Genomic DNA, 25,451 nt, shown 5'->3' on the forward strand with positions numbered 1-25,451 from the left:
TACAACATAATGCATACGTTTTATTTAGGGATTTAATTTATATACCACAAATACTGCTTTTAATATAAGTACAATATAATACAGTTTTATTTATGTAACTGCTGGTGTTCACTTTGGATCACGAACTGAATTGCATGCTGTGCTGTCAAAACTGTAATAAATGGCTCTAGTTAAACTTCTCCAAAGTATAAAATCATGCAAAATCTACATCCTATATGATACAACCAGTACAATAGTTGAAGCCAATAGCCTACAAACAGCCCGGACTATCTTCTGAGTTTATTCTTGAAGTGTTGCCAAGTCAGCCATCATTTTCTTTAGGCAGAAAGGAAGAATTTCAGTTTTGTCTGCAGAATGTCATCATGACCACCGAAACCAGCAACAAAATGCACAGTTATCAGTCAACAAATCTTCATTACCTAATGCAGTTCAGAGTGCACGTTTAGTCCATATTGACAAGTCTGGGGTTAGGAAGCTTTACGTTTTCCTCCTGTGACTACTGGTCGTGCATATTCCACGAAATCATCTATAAGAACAGGCCACGCTCCTGAAGAGAGGTCAAGCAATTAACATATCATTATTAGCAACAAATTGGTGTAGTCTCTAAATATAAAGGACCAGAAGCTCACTTTGACATTTCTGGCCTAGTCTGGCTTTAACATGCATGACACAATAAACACTTGGAAAAAAGCACTTAACTAATAAATTAAGCATTTGAATCTCTTCTTGCAGCAATAGTTCTTAGTACAAACAAAATGTATTTAAAGCATAATCCACACTTCAAAGTTCATAAACATTAGCTGATAGCAAAACTATGGCATTCCTATTAGAGACATTCATAACTTAGGAAACATTTTGTACACAGTCATTCGAAAATAGGATTTGCAGGATTAGTAACAGAGTGTAAATTGCTTTTAGGTTAGTAAAAAAATGCTCATGTAGACACTTTTGCAAGTAGAAAAATAGACACTTTTGCAAGTAGAAAAATTATGTATTTCCTTGCAGTGAGCAGCACTTTTGTACAAAACCTACAGTTTCACTCAGACTCTCTGAGCATAAGAGGTTCAAATAGCATGCGCTATATCATGGTGTGACAGTATCTTTACTTCTATTTACATATTACAGCAAACTAGTTAACCTTCTTATCACTACTGTTTCGGCAACACGTATGACGCTATATTTGCAGCTAAACCTCTAACGGTAAACAAATTAAGACAGAAGGTAGCAGAATGTTCTGTTGTTCGTTTATAGCAGTATTTTAATTCTGCTGTACTAATTTTTGAAGCTATTAGAGTACTGCTTACCTTCTTCATCATAGTTGGACATATCATCTGCAATCATATTTCCAAAGTCTAACAGAAGATTCCAAGTATCTTTTGGAATTGATCTTTTGTGATGTTCCTATAAAGGAGGAAAAATGGTACTGTTAAATCCAAAACTATTTTCAAATTACAAAGTGATGTTTTATATTGACATATACAGAAATACATGTTTTACACGTCTTTATTTCTTCTTCTCTTTTTCCTTTTTTTTTTTTTTAAACAAAGCTCAGAGCTTCCAAAGAAAGCTACAAAATAAATTGCAACTAAGGAAGGCAAAAAAGTGTAAGAAGTCTTTGACAGTTTTTTATTTCTTCTGTTCTGCTTTTAGGGTATGTCTTCCTAACCTGTTATAGAAAGGAATAAACCAAATGCACTTTGTACTTCTACTTAATGGCATCCATTCCAGGTTCTGAAACTATGCAGCCATGTGTTAGCATTCTGCCACTTTAACTTGAGCCCTTTTTCCCTTATCCCTTTTTACTTATGCTTACCCAGTCTCTCTTTCAACCTGTTGTTATAGTTGCACTTACACTCTTCTCACTCACTCCCAAGACTGCCTTCTGCACCCGTCATCTCAGCCTCTTTTCAGCTATTCTCCCCTTCACCATAATGCACTACCTGCATTTGCTCCACTTCCGTCTAGTCTCTTTTTTCCCCAGTCTGTCCTATTCTCCACTACCACCTCCTTGTCTGATTTCAAGTAAACTCTTTCTGCATCACCCCATTCACAAGTACCAGCTGCCACCCTGCTCAGTTTGAGCAGCACTCCAAAAAACTTCAGTCCCAGTCAGCGCTCTCTCAGCTTTTAAAGTCAGCACTCCCAAAGACAGAGAGTGTGTGGGGAAACACAACTACTAAGCAGTTGTGAGCTGTAGGATCAAGTCAGACCATTCACATCTCATCTGTTGATAATTGCTATGTTACCTGAGGATAGCAGGGGTGATTATTAGGGAATTAAATTTCAACACCTAGTTCTGGTTTGCAGCAGAAAGTTGCAACTGCATGAAAAGACTTGATCGGTGAAGGGTTGGTTTTTTTGTGGTTTTGGTTTTGTGTTGTGGGGTGGGGTTTTTTTGTTTGGTTGGGGTTTTTTTAAGCAGTAATACTCTAAAGTATTAAGAACAAACTGCATTTCAAAAATCTGGAACTTGATTAAAATGAGGTTGATGTCCAACACAACAGCAAGCACGTCCTCTCACTCAAGCAAAATGTCATATCTTGACTGCAAAAAATATGACAAGCGAACATACCTTCTGGAAAAGGCTCCTTAAAACAAAACACAAACAAACCCCCCCATCCTAAACAGTCCCAAGTTGCTTCTTTCTTAGGTTGAATTTTTTTTTAATCTAAACATTTCTTCTAAAGTAAACATTCAGGTTAAATACTTGTAGCAAAGTGAGACACTTTATACCAGATCATCTAGACTGTTGCTTGAAGTAGAGATCTGCACAACTGTCTGTTGTAACAAACTTGATCGCATAACCAAGTGGGAAAAAAATGTTAGGACTTTTCTTCAGTTACCTCTATAGATCTGAATTTGGATGTGTTAAGTGTATTAAGGCAGTTAAAATGCAAAATGTTTTCACAAGTTCTCTTGATGAAACTGGTACATTATTCAGTGAATAAAATAGATATACTGTCCAAAAATTTAGAAGAAACTTCAGAAAATATTGCAAAAATTATACACTTTCCCTATTAAGCATTAGTGATTATGAGACAAAAATGCAGGACTTCTTACTTCTCCTGAGCTACAGATAAAAAGACAAATTGGGAAAAAAAAAATCAAGATAAATTATACATTATGTAACATTATATAAGATTTTTTTTTTTTACAAGTATATAGAAATGCAAATGTAGAAACATGGATGAATGAATCAGGTCTTTAATAAGAATATTTTGCGACTTCTAAAGTTTAATTTATGCATCTTTACTCCAATGCCCACAGAATTGCACTGGTAATAGAAAACTGTCAAGATCAGTTCACAACTATTATCTAAAAAATGAGTCAAAATAATTACTCAGACAAGAACTTTCACTTAAAAAGAAAAGTCTCTCAGGTTAAGTCAGTCATAACAGAATTGACATTTAAAAAAGACTGAGTTTATGCATTAATACCACAAAAGGCAAAATACATGGTTGACAATCATCACAGCTGTCTTGAGAACAAAGACAACATAGGTTCAATCTACAATCAGGGCTTCATTTCACGCAGAAACTTTCCTAAGTAGGAGGATACAGGATCAAGGAAGCAGAATGCTCTATTGCTTTGCTACATCTTTTTGGATTCTTCTCAATTAGAAAATTACATAGAGAAGATTTAATTTGGCTTGATTTAAGACTACTTTATATCAGTTTTCAAAAAGGAAAAATTTCAAAGGAAGTATTCAGACATTCTGTCTTTTTCTTTATTTTAAGCACACAGCCTACAAGCCAGACTACCACGGACTAAGAAAGTCAGGAAGGAATATGGTACGTACTTACCAACAAAAATTTATTCCAAAGATCTAGAAATTTAAACCTTCCTGACAAGACTAAATTCCAATATGCAATTGCCATTTCTAGATCTGCAAGAGACAAAGCAATACGTAAATATCACAGCACATTATATGCAATAAAACTCTTAAGGTTAATCAATTATGCTACATCCAGTATATTATGAGAGACATGACTAACATTCTTTTAAATCACTACAGAAATGATAAAGGAACTGTTTTCTACTCTCACTGACCCAAAAGGTTGAAGGCAAGCAGTAATGGTATAAATTGCATATTGAACACCACAGTCATAAAGACTAAAATCTTTTTGTCACCATCCAGCAGTGCCGGAGTAAAGCTACTTTCAATCTACAGAAACAGAACAAAATAGTTATCAATAACTCTCTACAAAAAAAAGATACCTGCACAAACACAGCAAATATTGATAGAAACCCAAACATTTAAGTCTGCAGGTGCCAATTCCTGTTACTTTATCACATTTCAGACACATTTGACTTTAAAGGGAATTTAAGGACACAAGGGGATAAAAAAAGATTTGTCTGGGCCATGATAATTCTACAGCACCCCTTACAGCAATAATTCTCTTCTTCTGGAATCACTTAAACATCTACACCCAATACTGAAAATGTAAGTCCAAGGAAGTAGCCCTTATTCTGCACCATGACTATTGATCTGAGAGCAGAGCTCAGCTAATGCACACCAGCAGGAGGATGCAGCACTGCCACACATTCAAGCAGAAAATTAGAGGCAATATTAGATGCAGCATAAGGGTAGAGAGGATGTTTTCTTGAAGGCCTGTTTTCATCCTCAGCAACTCACAATACCTAACAGCTTCTGTGCTTGGTCCACCGGTAACAGCACTAAATGCATGCATACTGCTGGGCAAACACAAAATAAAGCACAGCCTTTCTTAAACTACAAAAAGATTTCAGTTTGTGCTTTCAGTCTAAAGTAAGTATAAACAGAATACGAAACTTAATAGAAAGTACTGTCATAGCAGATAAGATGGAAGCTTGACCTCCACCTACAGGAAAGAAGTATTTGAAATTGTACATATCACATTACAAACAAAAGGACACTGTCACCTGAAATCAAGTTAAGTCTGAAAGAGATGTTCCAGATTTTAACATAGCCAGTTCCTTAGAGTCTGTACACAGATGGTTGGGGCCCAGACAAAGTGCAGTAGTTAAGATGTAGAGAAGTGCAGTACGCCTGTACCTAGCTCTACAGAGACAGGACTGCTGGTGTTTGTTCTACTATGATCAGAGTGCTTTTCAGTACAGAACTTGCTTTATGCCCTAATAAACTTCTTTCAGTCCTTCCTGTCTTTGCCACCATGCTCACTTTTCACCGAAAATAAGTAGAAGAGAATAGTTAAGAGCATTTACTTGCTGTTTAGATATGCAGATTCATTATTCATAGCTGTTATCCCAAATGAAAAGCAAAAGACATGGGAAGGGAGAAACCTGAATAATCTTAAGGGTTTCTAAACTTCATGGTGAAGTGACTGGCTTTGATCCCATTCACTCAGGCTTCATTATGAAGACTCAACCTTTCCAAGCCAATCTTGCAAATCTATCATGTGACAACAATAAGGAAAATGCACTTTGAAGAAAAAACACTTTAACAGAAGAGAAGAATACTTCTGATGAAGTATTCCTTGGAAAAAGAAAGAAGGTACAGACAAGGAAACAAAGATGGTTAAAGGTGCCACAAAAAGTTAAAGGGAAAGAAGAGGCCACACTTCCTTGGTTTATTTGGGTACGTGTCATTTAGTATTATGTTAAGGTGAACTTGATTATTGCATAAGTGTATTTAACACAATGCATGTGTTAATTAAGTTGATACTTGAGGGATTCATTACATGTGTGTGCAAATCTATTCTCCTGCACAAACATACAGGAATTATTTGCTATAATGGACAACAAAAGCATATCCTGCTGAGGATGCAGCTTTGTAGTGGCTGAAACCAGTCCACACTGGAGCTGCTCTCCCCATTAAGCACGTGGAGGGAAGTCCTGATCTTGGTTAAAATTAGCTCAAGGGAAAAAATAAAAAAAGTAAATCTTCCTCATCTGGTTCACTGCAATCACACAAACTCATGAACTAGCACAAGAGGTATTTGAACAAAAGGACTAGATGGGACTATCACTCTTGGTAGTGGTGCCAGTTTATGCAATCTTAAAGTATTTGAGAAAACTAGGCCTTCAGGTATGCTACATTCTCAGGGGATATGGCTACGCTTTTGTTGGAAGACAATTCCCTACCTAGGTTGAAATACTTAACACTGGAGGACAGAAAAGAGGATTTTTCTGCATTAAAGGGAAGACTTAGTCACAGAGTTCCAGTTCTACATTAGGATGCTGATAATAGTATCAATAAACAGTAATGCTGTAGAGTTTGTGTACCTGCTACAATTAGTGCAGCACTAAAAAGGAAAAAAAAAAGCCTTATGCCATGGGAGTTCCACATCCCCACAGGAAGATGCTTTTGCAAGGCATGGATTTCTTAGGCAGTCTTAGGAATACCTATTTCAATGCTGCATAGATATGAAGGCATCAATACAAATAAAATAAAATCAAACTACAATTATAAAAATATGCCGGTTTTGTACCAAAAAATATGTTTCCCACATTATAGACTAACAATGCAAGTTTTATAAATAGAAAGGAAAAGACAGATGCATGAATCTCTGGAAACTAACACCTAAGCAAGGACCAGGTTAGAAGAGACTTTGTTGTAAACATCCATGTTCATATCCAAACCATAAAATTGCTAAATGGTTTATGTTTAAAGAACATCATAAAAAAACCACATCATATTCTGTACATTATACAACAGTTTGAGCTTTCCCTTCACCCCAAAATATTTTCAGTGTCAATATCTAGCAAGTGCTGTATGCCATGCAGCCCCTCCAGTTTTTGTATACACTGACACAAAGCTTCAATATCTAGATATCCAGCTTTCTGGATATCTGGTCTAGTTGTGGCTCCATACAGCATCTATAAAGCTTTCTGTAGTAAAACCCTAGAACTGAGTCACCTAAAAGTGATACCAATTACCATTACAAAATTATTAAAAATAAAATTACTAAAAAAAAAATTTAAGAAATATATACAATATCTAATAAAACAAGTTCAAGAAGGTGGAAAAGGTTAGTAAAATGTTTTAATGATTTAAAACATTATTTTGCTAAATAAGGTTTATTATAGTAAACATGTTTTAGTATGTTTTAAAAGGAGTTTTTACACTTCTGAATTATTTAAACAATCAGCTTTTCACAATCAGAAGAAAAGCATTTTGCATGCAGAATGATCTATTCTGAAACATTAAAGCCTCATTCTAAAATTGTTTTTAAAAACCCTCAGCCTCTTCTACCCTGATTGAACAGAAAACTTGAAGTGATAACAAATTAGCACAATTAATGCAGAAGGAGAAATGCATTATCAGTTAGACAGCCTGTGTCTACTTTCAAGATTTGATCAAATGCTTATCTTGTTAACAGAAAAAAAAATCATTATTAGATTCTTGCATGAATAAAAAAAAAATCTAATTAAGTTCCTTATCCCTTTGCTATGATTTTGGACAAGGCAATGAAGTCATTGTACACAAGTAATCAAGGAAGTGAGAAAACAGAAAGATAAATCAAGAGATAGCAAGGAATTAGCTGGAGAGTAGGATTTATGAGGAATATGAAGTGAAGTTCATTTAGACTTGCTGTGCCAAAACAGCACTCTGGGACTGCAGCACTCACTTGTCATCCTCTGCCAAATACAGCTTTCCAGCTCTCTCAGACTGCCCTACCAACAGAGCTGTTCATGCAGTCATGTTTGAAGCTGTCAGAATATTAAAACTAATTCACCTAGATTACTGATATAACTTAAAAGACAAAGAGGCTAAAGGCATTACATTGGCCTCCTAATGACATTATTTTAAAAATCTTTAAGTTATTTATAAGAATACTTCAATATTGGCCACTGTTGCCCTCATAATCCCTAGTTAGCGTATTAACTAGTTTCTGTACATTATGATGTTAGACTCTATCATGTTTTAGAGCTTGGAAACACATTATTTATTTTAATTTCATCTTTTGAGATTAACTGATTGTCCCAGTATTGCCTTTTTCTTCCTTTATTAATGTTTAATCTTCTTATCAATATTGTAAAGCTTTGCTACTTTATATGCCATCTCTGTGAGAAACTTTGGGCAGCTTGTTGTAAGCATCAGTGCTCACCAATGAATTTTATTCAAAGAGTACTCTCTCAAACTACATGGGCAGCAGTCTATATACAGACACAAACCAACAAATTAGTAAAGAATGTAACAAAGCTTGTAGGAGGAAAAAGTTACTTTTATTAGACCAGTTAATAAGGATTAAAGATTTCGGAAATGAAAATTTCAGAGCCCAGAGCCCCTTTGAGGCTTCCTCTCCCCAATGCTTTAACTAAAACTTACTCTACAGCTTTGAAAACAAAAGAGTAGACAGCAAACTCTCCTGCTCCCAACACTGCATAAAAATTAGTTTGGACAGGTGCAAGACACAGAAATCGATTTTATCATTCAATTGCCTTGTAAAAATATATTTAGCCTCTGTAACAGACTGAACTTCAGATGTTTTCTTTATAGTCATACAATTTGCCCTAAAGTATCATTTGGTTGATATTCTTTGATGTCTTTCCTCTTGTTTTCTCACTGTGATCACAGGCAAACATCACACTTCTGTCAGGCTAAAACAAAAACTACTTTGCACAAAATTATTTTGTCTCAGTAAAATTCCTGGACACCATGCCAAAACTGGTGCAGATGTGGGAACAGTGGAAATCAGTGTCATTCTATCAGCAATTGGACTATCACGCTACCTGACCAACAAACATCATATGAATACTTGCAAGATTCAGTGAGTTACTTGATTCCTTGTTTCCTCATCTGATTTTAACAGTCTTCTTTGGCCTCCAAACTACTAAGAACATGGACACAAGAATTAGTTTCTTTCCTAATCAGAACATTTTTTTCTTCTACAAAGAAATAAAATCCACATAGCAAAATAACATGAAAATACCATCAAGATTCAACCTAAAACCCCTTCACCAAATTGCCAAAAGTTTAGAGCAAAATAGCCCTTATCTGCAATTAGGAGCTCCCCCACAGAAGGAAGAGAGAAGGGGAAAAACAGAGAAGGGGTATGATACAAATACTGGAAGTGGCTAACTCAGGATCCAGCTGAGTTGGATCCATTCATCCCGGCAAAGCCGTATGCAAAGAGCTTCCCAGTGCTTTACGTTAGGGGACGTATAATGCACAGTGTCACAGTTAAGTCCCTGTGGTGGACAGGGAAGAGTGGTGAAGCACAGCATGTGGATTTCAGAAAAGCTCTGTGGGAATTGGGCAGGATCTGACTGTGCTTATTAACTCTATCTCAGCATCTGCCATGCTGAAGCAGGCTGACTCCACACAGAACCTTTCATGTTTATTATCTTGAGCATCAGCTGTACACAAGTAGATAAACTGCTTCTGAATGTGAGCTAGGGTTAGAAGACAGCTATCTAAATGTCAGTTTGAGTACAGCCTAATGAATCTGATCGTAGCCAGTTTCAAAATCCTTCCATCTCTGCAAATCTCTCTATGTACAATTCAGATAAACTACAACAGATGACTTAAAGTTGACTAAATATACATTTCCCAAATAAGAGCCAAACATGAGTGAAAGAATCAATGAGGCATTACTAGAACTGGCCATTATGTCACATCTTTGCTGCTACTATTGGGCTTTTTTGATCAGAGTACCCTGTTCTATACTATGCATCTCTTAATTTGCTAGCATTTTCAGAAAGAAAAATGTAAACAAAAATAAAGCAAGGACCATATGCACAGACCAAGGCCATTGAAATGCCTAAAATACAGCATTCACAAACCCCTTCCAAAGTAAACATGAAATTCATTTATTGAACTCCCTCAACTTCTTCCATTCATTCACTCCAACAAACACCCTACAGATGGATCAATCTAATTCTTCATTGAAAGTGGAGGAAATCTTGAGAGCTAGTTGGGGGGGGGTGGGGGGGGGGGTGGGGGCGGCAGGGAAGAAAAAGATATATCCTTCCCTAATGTCTAAGTGTTTCTTCAAAGAATGTTGAGATACTGCTATGATGAAAGCCAAAGTTGATGTTGCTTCAATTAAAAAGAGCACATTATACTCATCTGCTCATAGAAGATGCAACCTCCTTGAAGTCCACATACCGGATGCAAAGATAGTCATTCTTCTGGTCTTGAGGTAATATTTGATTCAAGTCTGAATGCCCTCCTCATGTATCATCTCTTGCTTGATCCCAGGAAACTGGCAGAGAAAAGGAAGCACAACCTTTTGAGCCAGCAAGCAGGTGAAGGGACCACAAAGGAGTGATGAAGGACCAAATCTGCTTTTTGTTTTCATGTTGAAAGTTGAAGACCATGAAAGAATGCATTAAGTTCCTCCACTGTGCTGAAATAAACTGTAGTAAACTCCTGAGCATGAGGAATCTCCTGAACACGTCTTGTTGGGGCTCAAAGGGAGATTCATTAAGAGACTCACAGCAAGTATCAGGTTAAAAAAAAAGAAAAAAAAAGAAAGATGGAACTAAGGCCTTGTTTTGAGCTTGAACACTGTGCTTAGAAATCTGAACTGCTCTGTATACAACATGACAAAAGATTTATAATCCTATTCTTTAGTACACTTATCAACCAAGAGCTAGGATGCAAAATTTCACTCAGACTGCAGTAGAAAAAGCTACAACTTGGGAGTAGAAGGTGAGATAAACCTCTCCAAATCTGCACCACAGAAAACTTAAAAGATTTACTGTACTAAATACAGTAACAAGAACATGAGAGAGCAGATTAAACAGACAGAATTGCAGTTATCCATAACAATCCTTTGTAAAAGTCTCCTGGCAAACCAGACCTTAATAAACCGCACCTTTTACATTATCTCAAAATATATACAAAATACTCAGGTGAAGTTTAATATAACTAAGTATTATGCCTGCCAGGTTCAATATGCAGCCATTGAGATGGCACTGCTGTGTTGAAACCTTGTTATCTTTTTTCCTGAATTCTGTCCATCACTTAAAAACAATAGTCTTAACAGTTACAAACATCCACCTTTTTCTTAGATAATAATCAAATCTATTCAGATGTGTTTAAAAGACACTTGACAGTTGGATCCTGAGTAACAGTAATCAGAACATCATTTTCTGCTTGAAGAAAATCATAGTAGATCTTACACAATATGCTTTTGCAACCTCCATCTCACTACTTGCACAAGCTACCACCTAGGGGGACTGGTACTACTTTTACTTCTTTAAGTAGCATATATCCAGAATGAAGCATACTACTTGACAATATTAAGCTAATAAAAGTAAATGGAAACATTCAAGTTGGATGAGACTATAGAGACAGAAGTCCTGCAGATATAAAGAGAAATAAAAGTTTCCTAGTATCACCACACGAACTGTGGAAAAGGCAGTCCTATTTCCAGGAATGAGTATCGGTGTACTGAACTATGTGCCTATTTTGGGGAATGACAGAAGAGATGTAACTGAATTTATTGGAGAGGATTCTTTCCATCTAATTACATAAAGGCCGAATTTCTTGCATTGGTTTTGAGGGGAACTGTAGCATAAGAAGAAATTAAAAAGCAGTGGAAGACAGGCTGTTCTAAAAAACAAATAAAACAAAACTGCACACACGCACACCCCTCCCCCTGAACCACTTTCCTGGAGCAAAATCCACTGCATCATGAAGATTACTGTGTTGGGTATCACCAAAATTCTTCTATCACCAAAAAAACTTCTAAGGGAGGGAGTGGGAAGGCTCAGAAGCCCTTACAAATGGCAGCTGGTATAATAAAAGATACTATATGTCCTGCTGATATCTCCCGAAAAAGAAATGTTTGGGATACAGAAAGATTTTTTTCAAGACATGCTCCAGGCATCTGACAGTAATCTCAAACAACTTTTAGAAATTCAGTCTGAAAGCACTGGCGCCCAAAGTGAAGCTAGACGTGGTGAAATTGATCTCAGTATGCTGAAGAAACCTCAAACTGCTACCTACCATCTTTGAGACTTCACAGAGGTCAAAGGAGGTTCTAGAAGAACCTCAGTGGTTCTCTGCCAAACTGAGAGAAAGTAACTTGTCCATGGGGGTCAGTCCTGTATCTAACACTGTCCAATACTTAAGTAACTCAGATGATAAAACAAAGAAAACTTATTAAACCTGCAACTTATACAAAGCCCGAAAAAAGTGTAGCATGGTAGAGGACAAGATTAGAATTCAAAATTATTTGGACAAATTGGAAGACCACTTCGAAGTAAATAATAAAGATTTCATTAAAGAGAAGTGCAAAGTCATATAGCTAGTGGGAATAATCAACTGCAGAAGTACAAGATCAGAATCAGCTGTGTGCACTGCATTTCTGCAGAAACCCAGTAATATAACAGATCACAAACTGCAGACAGTATCAGTGTTATAAATATAAGTAAACTTAATAATGGGATGTAAAGCAAAGAGTAAAGTATGTTTGGGTACTACAAGACAAAAGAAAGATCAATTGGATTGCAAAGGAAAGAGAGTTGGAAGATACAATTTATCAGGGTAGTTGGTTTTACTCAGTCTAGAGACTAAAGGAAAGATGCATACATAGTTGCCAAATATGTAAAAATTTGTTACTAATCTAAGGAAACATGTATTCTGCGTATTTACTCTGGATGGGTAAGTATTGATCTGAAGAATTCAGGAACAGAGATTTAAGTTATATACTAAAAAAGAAAAAACTAATCTAACAATAGCTTTGAGCAAGCACAGACATAGATGTATAAGACCTGCCATCAGAAATTTAGGGTTATATTATGTGAAGGCAGTGGCTCCCAAACATTTTCAGCCAGAGGACCACTGCCAATCAGATCTCAGATCTTGCTCATAACTACTGAAACTGAAAAGGCAATTTAGTGTATATTGCTAGCATACCACTGAACACTTGGTTAGAAAAACATCTGCGAGGAATGGTTTTGGTAAACATTGATCCTGTCTGGCACAAGGGAATACACTATATAAGCATTTCTCTATCCTTTAAACTGAAAGACCACCTGGCATATTAAAAAGGAACCGATAAATCACTGTATTTCCTGATGTCCTTCAGGAGAGATGGGGCAAAAAATAAAGTAATAACTGCTGCTTATCACTTCATAAAACAGCAGAAATAGATTTAAAAAAAAAAAGTAGTCTGAAACGTATTAAAATACTGATAGAGCAATGAACATGACTCATAACCAAAGCATCGCTGTTTGGACATTTTAGAGGCATTTCAACATGTTGAAACTATAAGAAATTACTAAGATAATAAATGTGAAAAATAATTGCATAAATGAGTCTTCTTTGCCTAGCACAGACATTTTTCTAGTGAGCTCTAGTCTCAAGAGTTACTTCTGTTAAAAAAAAGATACGCTAGCACTTAGCCTGAAGGATCCAACAGAAAGACCATTTTAATTATGTCTTCTTTTACAAAAAGTTTTTTTTAACTAATTTATCTGCTAAGAATTTCCCATTTGTCACTTGCACTATGTCAAATTTGTTTAGTTTTCAAATAGGTGTATTCATGGGTCATGTGTATACCTGAGAATCAAGCAATATTCTTTTAGCCTACAGATCGCTCCCCTAAACAATGAGTGCAACAGCTACCAGACTTGGTGATTTAATCTCTGAGTGTAATAAGAGGAAGCATTAGATACTTCACGCCCCAGAAAAATTGCATTAAAATATTTTGTAATTGAAAGTCAGTAAATAATTCCTTTGATTATTTCCACTTCATTAATTAAAACCATTCACTTTTATCCCTACTTTCCATAAACTTACTGACCTCTTAGTCTTCAAGTCATAATTCAAATGTGAATGTATGGGAATGAGTAGGCAAGCACTATTATGGGAGCATGCCACCAGAAACATTTTAAAGCAAGCAGCTAGGGCAGTAGCTGAGCAGCATCCTATACTTTGGTAGCACTGCATGTCATCTAACATGCGTGTGGGGAAGAAGAGGAGGTCAACACCTTAAGATGACCTAGACAGAGGTAGGCCGAGATTTATACCAGCTCATTTGGTAACAAATCTAATTGTACATTCTGTTTAACTCTCTGGACTGAATTCATAAAAACATCCTGAGCCAAGGCTCCAAACTTAGTAAGAGAGAAACAGACTTTGTACATGGATGAGAAATTCCCACATCTCCTTGACAATAGGGCACACAGTCATTGGGACACAAACACCTCTACGTTAGTTGCGGAGAGAGGGAGGGAAGAGGGACAGTTTCCCATTCTAGGAGAAAATACATAGAAAAATACAGAGAACAACATGTAAAATAAAAAAGCACCTAAGCCTATACTAAATGTAACTGAAGCAACTGGAATTCTTAGCTCATACAGACACTCCTGTAAGATAACTGACTAAATTTTTTTTCCTTGCTGAACACTTCTTTGCTGAAAGAAAAAAAACAAAAAACTTTTAGAATAATGGGAGCAGGAAGCAGTACGTTCGTAAACGCCAACCTGTAAACATTTTTTTCGTCCATGTCTCTGCTCCACTGAATACAATGGCATTCCCTGAAAAGATTCCAACTCCAAACCTATACGGTGTTAATTTTTATTTGGATAATAAGCTCTCACTGGCCTCAATCACCCAAAAATGTCGTATTAGTGAATATGTTTGCTCAGCACTCTTTTTCTACTCGACCTATAGTGATCCAAGTTCACACTAGACAGAACTATGGTGTACCTCCACTGAAATAAGAGCAGTGGCACCTGCTTGTATTTATTTAATATCTGGAACCATCTTAGCAAAACCAGAAATAGTCTGATGAAAAATCTCATCAAAACACTGCCATGTAAGAATTAAGCACTACTTGAAATTAAGAAACAGTATTACCAGAATTATTAAAATTCCTGAAAACTGAAATCAGCAACAGTTTGTATCAACTCTTTCTACAGTTTATTTTAAGCTTAACTTCAATTTTTGCACTTCTTACTCTCTCCTGCTAACACTTCAACTCTTAGTGTGAGAAGGCACTTATGTGTTTAATTGCCAGAAAGTACCATTCTCACACAACAGAGAAGACAGACTTACAAATGAAAGGGCCTCCATATCAAACAAACAGAAGTAATGGAAAACAAGTTTCCTTTTTCCTCCTCATGTCAAATAAACAGTACATTCAGTTCCATAATATGGCTTGGGCTGCCTTCCCTCTCTTTGTACAGGCTTAGGTGAAAAGCTTTTGAGACATATTTCCCAAGTACATGAGTTTCATGTTGGAACTGATCCAGTTAAAACAGGAAGCCATTTATAATATTTCTTTAGGTATCCCATAAATTCCAGCCTCAGCTGTAACTGACTTACCTTTTCCGCAGTCTGAAAGTACTAGGCTTTTTAAAGAAGAGAGGCAAGAAAATGAACAGCTAGCTAAGGGAACTGAATTCCAACCAGCCTCACAGAACCACTACAAGACTATTTCATTTTTGTATCTGAAAAGGTGCATGTGACCCATGAAAGAGTGACATACATAATGAAAACTAAAATTGCTGCAAAAAAATAAAGAAAAATGGAAACTGGCTAAAAGTTGCCCACAGTTTTAAAAAGAAAAAAAAGACGACACTGGGAAAGACAAGAGATATTACTCAAAGTAATTCCCAAGAAAGAATGTGCAACAGACCCCTCTAGTTGAGGTGGTCTAAATCAATACCCTGCTTCTCCATCTCACTCCTCTTCCAACAATTTTTAAGAAAGTATTTGTTAACATGCTTGCCAAGTAATGTAGACACAGAGTTAAAGTGGCTATGCTAAAAAAACCCCACTTCCTCTTACCCACAGCACAAAGAGAACAATGTTGATGGTATGGTGCTATTCTACACACAAAACAGCTTAATTCCTTCCTACGCAGTGTCTTTTGAAAGTGGACATACATTTGAAAGGATATCAGATTTCATCTTACAATTTTTTTCGTCTATTCAGAAACTATAAATATTTTTGATTTGAAGAGAATAAAACATTGGAATTTAAATAATGTATCCATTTTTCTCCAGCAATACAAGGCATGGATTGGGAAAAATCTGAAACTTCACAGAGAACAATAATTTAATACTTTATAAACTGTATGCCTATTTCTATTCACTAGCTTTGAACCGAGACCATAATATTCTTTTTCTAAAGTTTACATAGAAACTGTGAGCTAAAATTAAAAATTCTTAGAAGAACAGTAACTTTTGCCCAGCATTCTCCCTCTTTTAAAGCCAATATGGACATCTTGTTTCAGTTGTCCTGAACAAAACAGAAAACACAAGGAGCTCACTAGCTCAGCCTTTTAAAAAAAATTATGACAGGTCTCTTAGAACTGCAGGAACTTCCTTTGACAAGAGGAGAGAGAGTATCAACACTAGCAGAAAACCCCCATTAAATTATGTGTACCAAGGGGACATTAAAGAAGAGATTAACTGAAAAAAGATGGGAAAGAGAAGTCAGTAAAAGAAATCAATAATGAATTTACTATACACTCATCAATGAGAAAACTGTATTATTGGAAGTATTTGGAATTGACTTCACTGTCTGCGGATATTTCTAGACTTTTTTTCTACTTACCTAGACCTTTCTGTCCAGGGTTTTTAGCAAAGTTAAAAGTAAACTGATAAAAATCTTTGAACTTTGTTGGATCCTTTAGCTCTTGTTCCAGTCTTGGCAATAGAGCTTTTAGTTTTTCTGTGGTGTCGCACCTGTTCAAAAGAGGTTACATTATTTGTAAATATTTAAGAGTTTCTCTTTACTTTTTTTTCTTTCTCTTTTTTATTTTTTAAGGTTTAGTTTCTGAGCAAAATAAAACAGTAGTTAAGATAAAAACAGAGTATCTTTCTGGATAGCATTTTTAAAAATACAAACACTCATATGCCTTTACTCAACAATTTTAAGTGGAACATCATATATAGGCATCCATTAAGTACACAACCCAAACAGGATTCAGTGGTTTAACTTCTTTTCCCAGTCTCTTCATGAGTTTATGAGCTCAAACAACAGATGTTAGTATAAACCTCACTGAAACCTGCTACCCTTTCCCCTTTTATAGCAAAGGTGTAACACAAAGGTGTTGGTTTTTGCTTTGGTCTGGATTGACATTACTTATTCCCTGCTCTACCTAAATGAAGAGCTGCATACTACTTTTACAGTTAGCCTTAACATTAGAGGACTTTCCAACAAAATGAACTGTTATTTGCAGTCATCCTCTCCCCACCACAGAACACTTGCAGATAAAACCTAGGAAAAAGATGAGCCTTTGAAAATAGCTTGAAGGTTGAGAAACCGTTTAACAGCCTGGCACAGGTAAGCTAAGACAGAACAAAGTTACTGAGATTCTGACAGAAACACATCCCTTAGTAACACAAGACTGGAGCATTTTCAGTGGAAGCAGCTGAGCTGACAAGACACAATTTTAAAAGAAAAAGGGGTTCCCCCATGACAAGGAATCAAATGAATATTCAAGGTCTGTAAGATATTACCAGTATTTTGAATTGTACCTAGAAACTCAAAGAGAAGGAAATAGGTTTCAGGGAAGCAGCTATCATAACTACCATCTTGCCTTTGAAAGTTCTCAGTAGCTAAATGTTTGTATTTATTCTAAAGATTCAAGAATAACGTTATTAAAGGTTGGATAACTACAGCAAAATCCATAAAATGCAGATGCAGTTTTAACTGTCTTGCACAGTACAGATCAAAATAAGTACCTTTCTAGCCTGCAGCAGTATGTGGTGGAGGAAAGATAAAGAATTCTGCCAACAGTCTTCAACTGAGAACTTCAGTTTCATGGGGACTTGATCTAGTTAACAACAGGGACAAATATCATATGTTCCCATATGTGTCCTAAAGGTGCTACATGAACTAAGCCTCAGGGAATTTCTTTTCATTCCAATCTTCATCTATGTTCAATGCTAAAAAACACAGACACTGCACCTCCAGTATGTAACAAAATCATTCCCAATTCTCAATAAGCAGCATACCAGTGCAAGCAGGTATGATGAGATTATGCTCCCAAGAACACTATAATGTGTGTTGAGCAGAGAGAGATAAAAATCTCAGACCTCTGTGGAACTGTATCAGAGACAGTCATAAGGAAATAGGAGCAATGTGACAATAAAGTTACAAAACAAAATCCAAGCCAGAAGCCACAAGTAGCTTAGCAAAACTTTTTAAATCAGCTATATCAAAGAATGCTGGCAGCCTTTAATGTAACAGCATGAGCACTTGATTGCTGTCCATGGCTAGAAAATCATAATTATTCTTACAGTCTCTACCCAAAGGGACAAAATAAAGCAGTGGACTTCAGATAATATCAAAAGTTATCTCATCACAATTTCTGAATACCCTTGCCTAAAAAGGAAAGCTTAGAAGGAAGTCAATAATCGATGAGGTCAGTAACCACAGACTGCTAGGACCCCTGCTCAAGAAACAACCACCACATTTGCTGGAAGTTGGCCTATTGTAGAAAGGTATTGATAAGGCACCATTCTAAGATCAAATGAAATTATTTAGCTACAAAAACATGCACAAGTAATAGGTGAAGAATTACAGTTTATCTAATGCAATCTGTTTAAAAAAAACCAAAACATTTTGACACCTCTCTATAGTAGAAACGCTGCATCTCTTCCAAGGAAAAGTTATACACAAAGTATTATTTTATAGCAATAAATGCTTGACTTTATTGCTAAACAGAGGCAACGGGGTTTAACCTCAAAGTCTGTTATCCAGAACAGCTCCATAATCCAGGAAGAAAAAAAATTTTTATCAGTTACACCACAGTCCAACTAAACAACCTTTTCTATCCAATGCCCTCATTTTTATTTCAATTTCTTACAGATACTCTGTACAAATGAAGTATCTAGTATACAAGGTAATAAGAGAAAACTGATTTGCAAAACTGGTAAAAAGAAAAAAAAGTTGCATTTGGTGGTGACAAGGTAAAGAGAAAGAATTGAACGTTCTTTTCTGCTTTCCTATTTTTCCGCTTCAACACTGACTGAACTTTTTTTCCCCTTCATACATCTTCAGTGTCTTTCAGCTTCTAACAGCACACAGTCCAACTCAAAACCTTAACACAACCATGCATATGTTTATATGAATTACATGAAAAGATCGGCATACCTGTCTGTCTTCCTTGCTGCACAGGCAGGAATTATTTTGCTTCACCGTTACTGTGGTCATTGTTAAGGCTTTGCAGTAAAGCACCAATTTAAGGAAGACGGGACACTACAGGCATTTAAGACCTATTAACCTTGGCACCAGCCTTACCAGCTTTTTGAATTGTCATACTTAATTAAATTAAAAATGTTTTAAACATAAACTGAGCTCAGGCTTTACATTTTGAACTCTGCAGAAATGGATACTTACCCCAAGTCTGTCATGCCATCAACAAATTCCTTTTTACTGAATTCACATTGAGTAGCTGCCCTGAACTTCCATGCTACAACCAGAACACTGATACTGGCAGGGTCCAGGCTTAAATCATCACAGAACTGTTGAATCCCGTCAATGCCAATTTTATTTTCATCTTGTGGGTCTGCAGTTCAAAATACAAAAAGAAGAATTGTAATTATTTACAAAAAATATTTAAAAATAATCATCTGCACAGCTTTGATATGCTGCATAACACAGGTCTTAGTTTTTCCACAAGCTTCACAAACATCTTTGCTTGAAATGTAGTTACTTTTAGAAGCACCTTGAAGAGTAACTGTAAATAGATTAAGTATTCTGCAGACTTCCCTAGGAATTAGTTTGCAACTTTTTCCTAAATTCATCAGCTAACGTTAACGAAATAGTTTCATCTTCTCTCCACAATGCTCTATGAAAGACCTGAATTAACTGAGGAGATGCCTGACTACATCTAAAAATAGTAAGGCTGATAAACACTTCAAAATCTACAATATATTTACTGGTTAGCATGTATTGAACTTTAAAAGCAAATGAAAACAAACCCCCAAAACCAAACCCAGCAAAAACATACCTACCGAGTGAGACCACAGATTTTTTCGTGATAGAGATATAGGAGAATCCACTATAACTGTTTAAAGACCACAGTTAACTCACACATTTTTGGTTTTTAATTATAAATCAGGGAAATCACCAAAACATTGCTCAAACAATGCCTTAGCATAACAGGATCTTAAGCTAAACAATACAACTTAGGAAATACTATGTTTCAGTAGTACTAAGTTTACTACCTTTTTGAATGTCAGAACCACACTTTGTAACTACCTACATCAGGGCAGATGTCATTGTACCAATTCTGTAACTGTAACAAAATTCTCTCTCAAAAAAACACCCCAAAACCCAAACAAACCCCCTTGCATGCAAACTTAAATAATTGGAGGGGAAAACACTCAAACAACAACCAAAAAAAACCCCAAAAAAACCCCAAAAAACAACTTGACAGTTTACAAACTACAAAACTGTCTTTCCCAGCTTTTGATAGGAAGACATTTCAGTATTGTAAGTTGGGCTATGTAGAAAAGTATCCCTCGAGTAAATTTAAGACTAATTCCTTAAAGTGGTAAGATTTTCAACCGTGCTATTTTTTAAGTCCTTATCCAATGAGTTGATAAAAAAAATATAAAATCAAGTCTAAAGAAAACTTTCTTTTTAAGATTTTTTTTGGATGTTAAGCTAAGATCTCTTCCACTTTTCCAGCCAATACTACAGTGGAAAAAATGCTAAAATGCGGAGAGGAAGTTAATTTAGCAAACAAAGATTTATACCCATTAAACAAAGAATTACACCCATGGTATAATTCAGGGACCTTTGAGCAAGAATAACAAGTAAACATAGCTATGTTACTGTATGCCAGATCTAGTTCGAAGACATGTAAAATGCATTTCTTGTATATTTGGGGAGAAGTGCACTAGTGTTGAAATCCGTGGAAAAATTCTGATGGATTTCAACAAGGACTGTTTCATCCTTATGTTTCACGGCATCCAGGTAACTAGGAACAAATATGAAATTGTTTTGCTAGAGTTGCTGGATAAACAGATAAGGGAACTAACACAAAGACAGGACAAAAGATGAAAGACCTCTCATCTCAGATTTCAAATATAGCACAATGTATGTAGTATCCTATAGGCCCTGTGGGACAAAAGAATTCCTTGCTGTTGCAAGGCCAGGTTTAAGCTACATATGAAAAAAAGGAAAGGTGCTTAACCAGAACTTCATCGCTTCCTCTCAAATCTTGTGAAGGTTTACAACTTTACTTAAGTGTTAAAGTGCTAGAACTGCAAAGGTGTGCTGCTAACTAAAACATGGACATAAAACTGACAAGACTTTCTTTCACAAAAGCCAAGTGGTACAGTTTGCCACTGCTAGAAAATGATGAATAATAACTAACATTTGTGATTTTTTTTTCATTTTAGATATTTTTAGTAGCATTCACAAATTTGTATATATTTTTGACCCAGCAATCTCCGAGATCGTCATGCAAGGATCAAGCAAAGGATTTAGACTTGTATGCATACGTTATATATATTTACATATATATATAAAGCAAATTAAAAAGTGGTTCTCTAATTAGATGTTTTTTCACAAAGGAAATGCTACATTGCTGATTCTTTACCCCTACACAATTAATTACCAAATAATGAAATAATGAAGAATGTCTACACTTAAAATAGAACACATTATGTAAAGCGTAACAAGAAAAGGTGGAAACAATATCATAAGAACAGGATAAAGTGTATACAAAGCATGCCATATACTACAATTAGAAAAGTGCATAAGACCATAGTTGAATAATTGTTAAGAACTCATTTTTTAAAACACGAGATGCAGGGATCTCAGCAGGGGCTGGTAATGTTCCAGCCCACTCTACTCTAACATGTAACGAACAATGCACACATTCAGATCAGAAGGTCACATTTCAGAAAGCACTGTTACCTGGATCACGTACACTCTTATATTTACATGAGTATCTTTTCCTTTTATTTTTTTCTGTTCTTTTTAACAATGCTGTAAAATAAAAACAAATGGAAAAGAAACAACACTGCCTTTTATCCACTTCCCTGTGGTTTTCCCTCCAAGCCTCTCTGAACAGGCATATCATTTTTGCTGTAATATGCCAGCACAAAGAATAAATTAAGGACGGAGTTTCCATGCCTAGTTTTTGAGTTTTCTTACTTGACTGTTTTGCCAGACTCCTAGCTGTAATGTTATCTGAAACGTTTTTGATTTTAACGTATAGAAATACTACTATCTTTGAACAAAATTAACTCCCCCAAATATTACTATAAGAATCATATGTATTATTTTGCCACACAAAGTGCATTGTACATATATTTAATAGCAGCCACTGGCAATAAATCAAGTAAGCTGCATAATAAGCTTTACTCTCCTTTCCACCATATGCAGCTGACACTATTTCCTCATGATAGGTTTAATTTCCTACTGTGAATTTACTTTAAACTCTACAGGAACCTCTACAGAAGTTGTGTTCTGAATATTAAGAGCATTTAAAACCTTTTTCATTCCTATCTCACTACCACGAACACAAAGTGGGAAGCAAAAGCTAGCAATCTTTCCTTAGAAGTCCTTAAGAGCGGCAGAGGGAAAAAGCAGAAATACGACCCAAGCAAAATAATTAGGGAAAAAAACAAAACCCACAACAAAAAAAACAAGCCTTACCTTTGTATCGATTATACAATTGTTCTAATTTCTTCCTGTCTACTGAATTTTTCATGGATTCTTTGTAGTACAAGTCTGGATTCTGGAAGTAGTTGTCTGTTGCCACTTCTAGTTTCCATTCATTCTGCATTAAGCAGTATATAGCAGTCCTTTCACCAGCCTGGGTAAATGCCATAAACTGGCGGACCTTGTCCTTCTGAGACGATTTAAGCTTATGCTTTGGGATGCAAAAGAAGCAGGAAAGCCAATGAAGCTAATCCAGAAGTTTGTTTCAGCATTCTACTACTAACGCCTATCTTTAAAAGGTTTTAGTTCTCTTGTTGATGACAACTTTCACTTCAGAATTACAGGAAGACAAAGCCTTGCTCTTCTGCAGTTAAAAAGACAGCATTTTCTTCTGAAAATTGAAATGACAGCATCTATATATACATTTTTAGCAGCACATATTCTGGCAGTAATAAATTTGTATTTCTGCTTTATTGCTCACATATACAGAAGTTTTTCTATTCTGTAACAGCAGTAAACACAAGTTTCCTCATATGACAACACGGTTATCTTCTGAAAATACACCTAGTGGTTATACAAACAAGAAATTACAAAGGCACAACTTACAGATTCTCAGATTCTGTGTAAGTCCTTCATACATGGAGAAAAACTACTCAACAGTTTTCCTAATATTTTCCTAGCAACAATGAACAATGCAAAGTTTAATCATTTTAAGTGATCATCTGGAAAAGGTTGAAGCATTTGTCACATTTTTGTGTTAGGAACTATTGCCAACAGAAGACATAAGACAAAAAGAAAGTAGATAAATCAGACACGTCAGATTTGCTGAATGTTACAACGAGACTATAAAGTTGCTGTAAATGTGATCTAAAACTTTAACTCTGAAAAAGATGTTTATACTATTAATACGTTAAACAACAAAACTGCCTATTATAGTGGTATACAGGAACCAATAAGACGTTTCTCTTAATGGCAGTTAATTGCAGCAGCCATGTCGACACAACATCCCTAAACTTCTGGAAAACCCAAGAGGTGGGAACAGGGATTTTACAGGGACCAAATTTGCTATTAACATAGTTCAACATTATTCTTTACATGAAATTGGAAGAAGGAGGAGATAGCTTAAATCTCTGGGTTTTATTATATTCTGATATTCTCCAATTTTCTTAAACCATACTTAACACATGTTCTGGGCCAACAATTAAGCTAAGAAATTTGTCCAAGTTCCTCACTACTGCTTAAATCATGAGGTATAACAGAAAATTTACTGGTCTCTTAAATATCAAGGAAAAACCGAATCCTGACTCAGTGAGCAGTAAGCAATAAACATAGGACCATCTTCCAGTTTATTTGTTATCTCTTGTACACATATGGATGGTGACATCTTGACTACAGATGGTCCCCAGTCAAGAAACACATCATGTAAACAAGATAAGGACTTTGATCTTTCCTACAAGATTTTTCAATTCTATACAAGAAGAAACATGTAAAGTGGGAAAAGAGCTGCAAAAATAACTACAACATATTTTGGTAATAAAATAATCAATAATCCTTTGGCAGCAAGCTCTGTGTAACACCCCCCCCCCTCCATTTCATTAAGATCTAACTATGAGAGTCCCTCTGCACTAAGATCTTCCTCGGTTACATAAACTTCTTTTCAGCAACAAACTTAGTGATGATCACTTCAAAACAGAGGTCTCTGACAACAACTGCAAAATAAAACCCACATCCTCTTATGGGTCTATTTAACGCCAGGCATTTAGGGATATTTTCTAGGTTCAAAATGAAACATCGAGTTATTTGAAGAAATCAGAGATAAGAAACACATTCGACTACCCAATCTACTACTCTGCCACGTAGTACAGTTTCTACTGTTCATTCGCGTTTAATGCCCTGCCCAGCAGACAGTGGTACCTATACAATCCCTACAGGGCAGGGGGGAAGGTCTGGAAGTCGTGTTTCCAGCGTGCCTTCTCACTGATGGAAGCCAAACCAAGAGCTGTACTTTGCATCAAGACGTGATTAAGTCACGTTTTAGGAGCCCTCTCAAGGCGGTAATTGCATCCTATCGCAAATCCCAAGGAAGCGCTGAAGCTGCAAAGGCGCAGGCTGCGGCGGAGGCGCCCTGCGAACCCGTTCCCGGAGAGCTCCGACCGCTCCTTGCGCCACCCTACCGCTCGTCCCGCGCCGGTCCCGCCCCAGCAGAGCCGGCCCCGGTCCCGGCCTCGGCCGCCTCCCTGCGCGCCCCTCCCTCACCCCCCGCCCCGGGAAGGGAATTTGCACCGCACCTTTCCCACCGCCTCCGGCTGCCGCCGCTGCACCTGCCGCGTCCCGGGGCGGCGAGGAGGGGGGGGAAGCCGGCCAGAGGGACCCGCCCGGTGCCGGAAGGCGGGGCGGCGGGAGCGAGGGACACGGGGCTCCGGCAACCTGCCCCGCCAGCCCGAAGCCCAAAAAAGGGAAAGGTACGCGCCGCGCCGGCTGCCGGCGCTCGAAATACCCGCGGCGCCGCCGCCCGCCCCGCCCGGCCCCCTCCCCCCCCGCCCCGGGTGACCTTCCCCGCTCCCGGCCCCGGCGGAGGCCGACTCCGCACGGCGCGTGTCCCCCCGCGCCACTCCTCCGCCCTCGCCCCCGGCCCCGGCCCGCGCGGGCCCCCGCGCCGAGCGTCGTCGCCCGCGGGCAGGGGAGCGGGACCCGGCGCTGAGGGAGGGGAGCGGCGGGAAACTGCGGGGTGGTGGGAGTGGGGTGGGGGGGCGCTCGGCTGTCTGGCCCGGGTGGTTGGGGGCTGTTCGGGGTTCCTCCCGCCCCCCCAGTTTCTCTGCCTCCTCCCCCCCGCTCCAACAACCTACCATTTTATCACCGGCGCTTTGACCAACTTCACCGCCCGGCGCCGCCTCTCGCGCAGGCGCGCACC

At 37.3% G+C, this 25,451-nt stretch overlaps 1 protein-coding gene across 1 annotated transcript; it reads right to left on the reverse strand.

The window, feature by feature from the left end:
* DCUN1D2 (defective in cullin neddylation 1 domain containing 2) lies at positions 1-25,414 on the reverse strand. The gene is made up of 7 exons (XM_059836174.1): positions 25,387-25,414; positions 22,535-22,751; positions 19,259-19,427; positions 16,466-16,596; positions 3,804-3,886; positions 1,305-1,401; positions 1-547 (listed from the first exon to the last, which is right to left on the reverse strand). The coding sequence occupies exons 1-7, from the start codon at positions 25,387-25,389 to the stop codon at positions 468-470; spliced, it is 780 nt and encodes a 259-aa protein (XP_059692157.1). The 5' UTR covers positions 25,390-25,414; the 3' UTR covers positions 1-467.
* Positions 25,415-25,451: the final 37 nt, after the last annotated feature.

This window comes from Gavia stellata, chromosome 1, assembly GCF_030936135.1.
Source record: "Gavia stellata isolate bGavSte3 chromosome 1, bGavSte3.hap2, whole genome shotgun sequence".
Taxonomy (NCBI): Eukaryota; Metazoa; Chordata; class Aves; order Gaviiformes; family Gaviidae; genus Gavia; species Gavia stellata.

What these genes read in the sequence shown, in the direction of transcription:
- DCUN1D2 (XM_059836174.1), bottom strand. An exon ending in ATTGTATAATCGATACAAAG is followed by an intron (nt 19,428 to 22,534) that starts GTAAGGCTTGTT and finishes TTTGAACTGCAG; the next exon opens with ACCCACAAGATGAAAATAAA. An exon ending in GATGGCATGACAGACTTGGG is followed by an intron (nt 16,597 to 19,258) that starts GTAAGTATCCAT and finishes TCTTTTGAACAG; the next exon opens with GTGCGACACCACAGAAAAAC.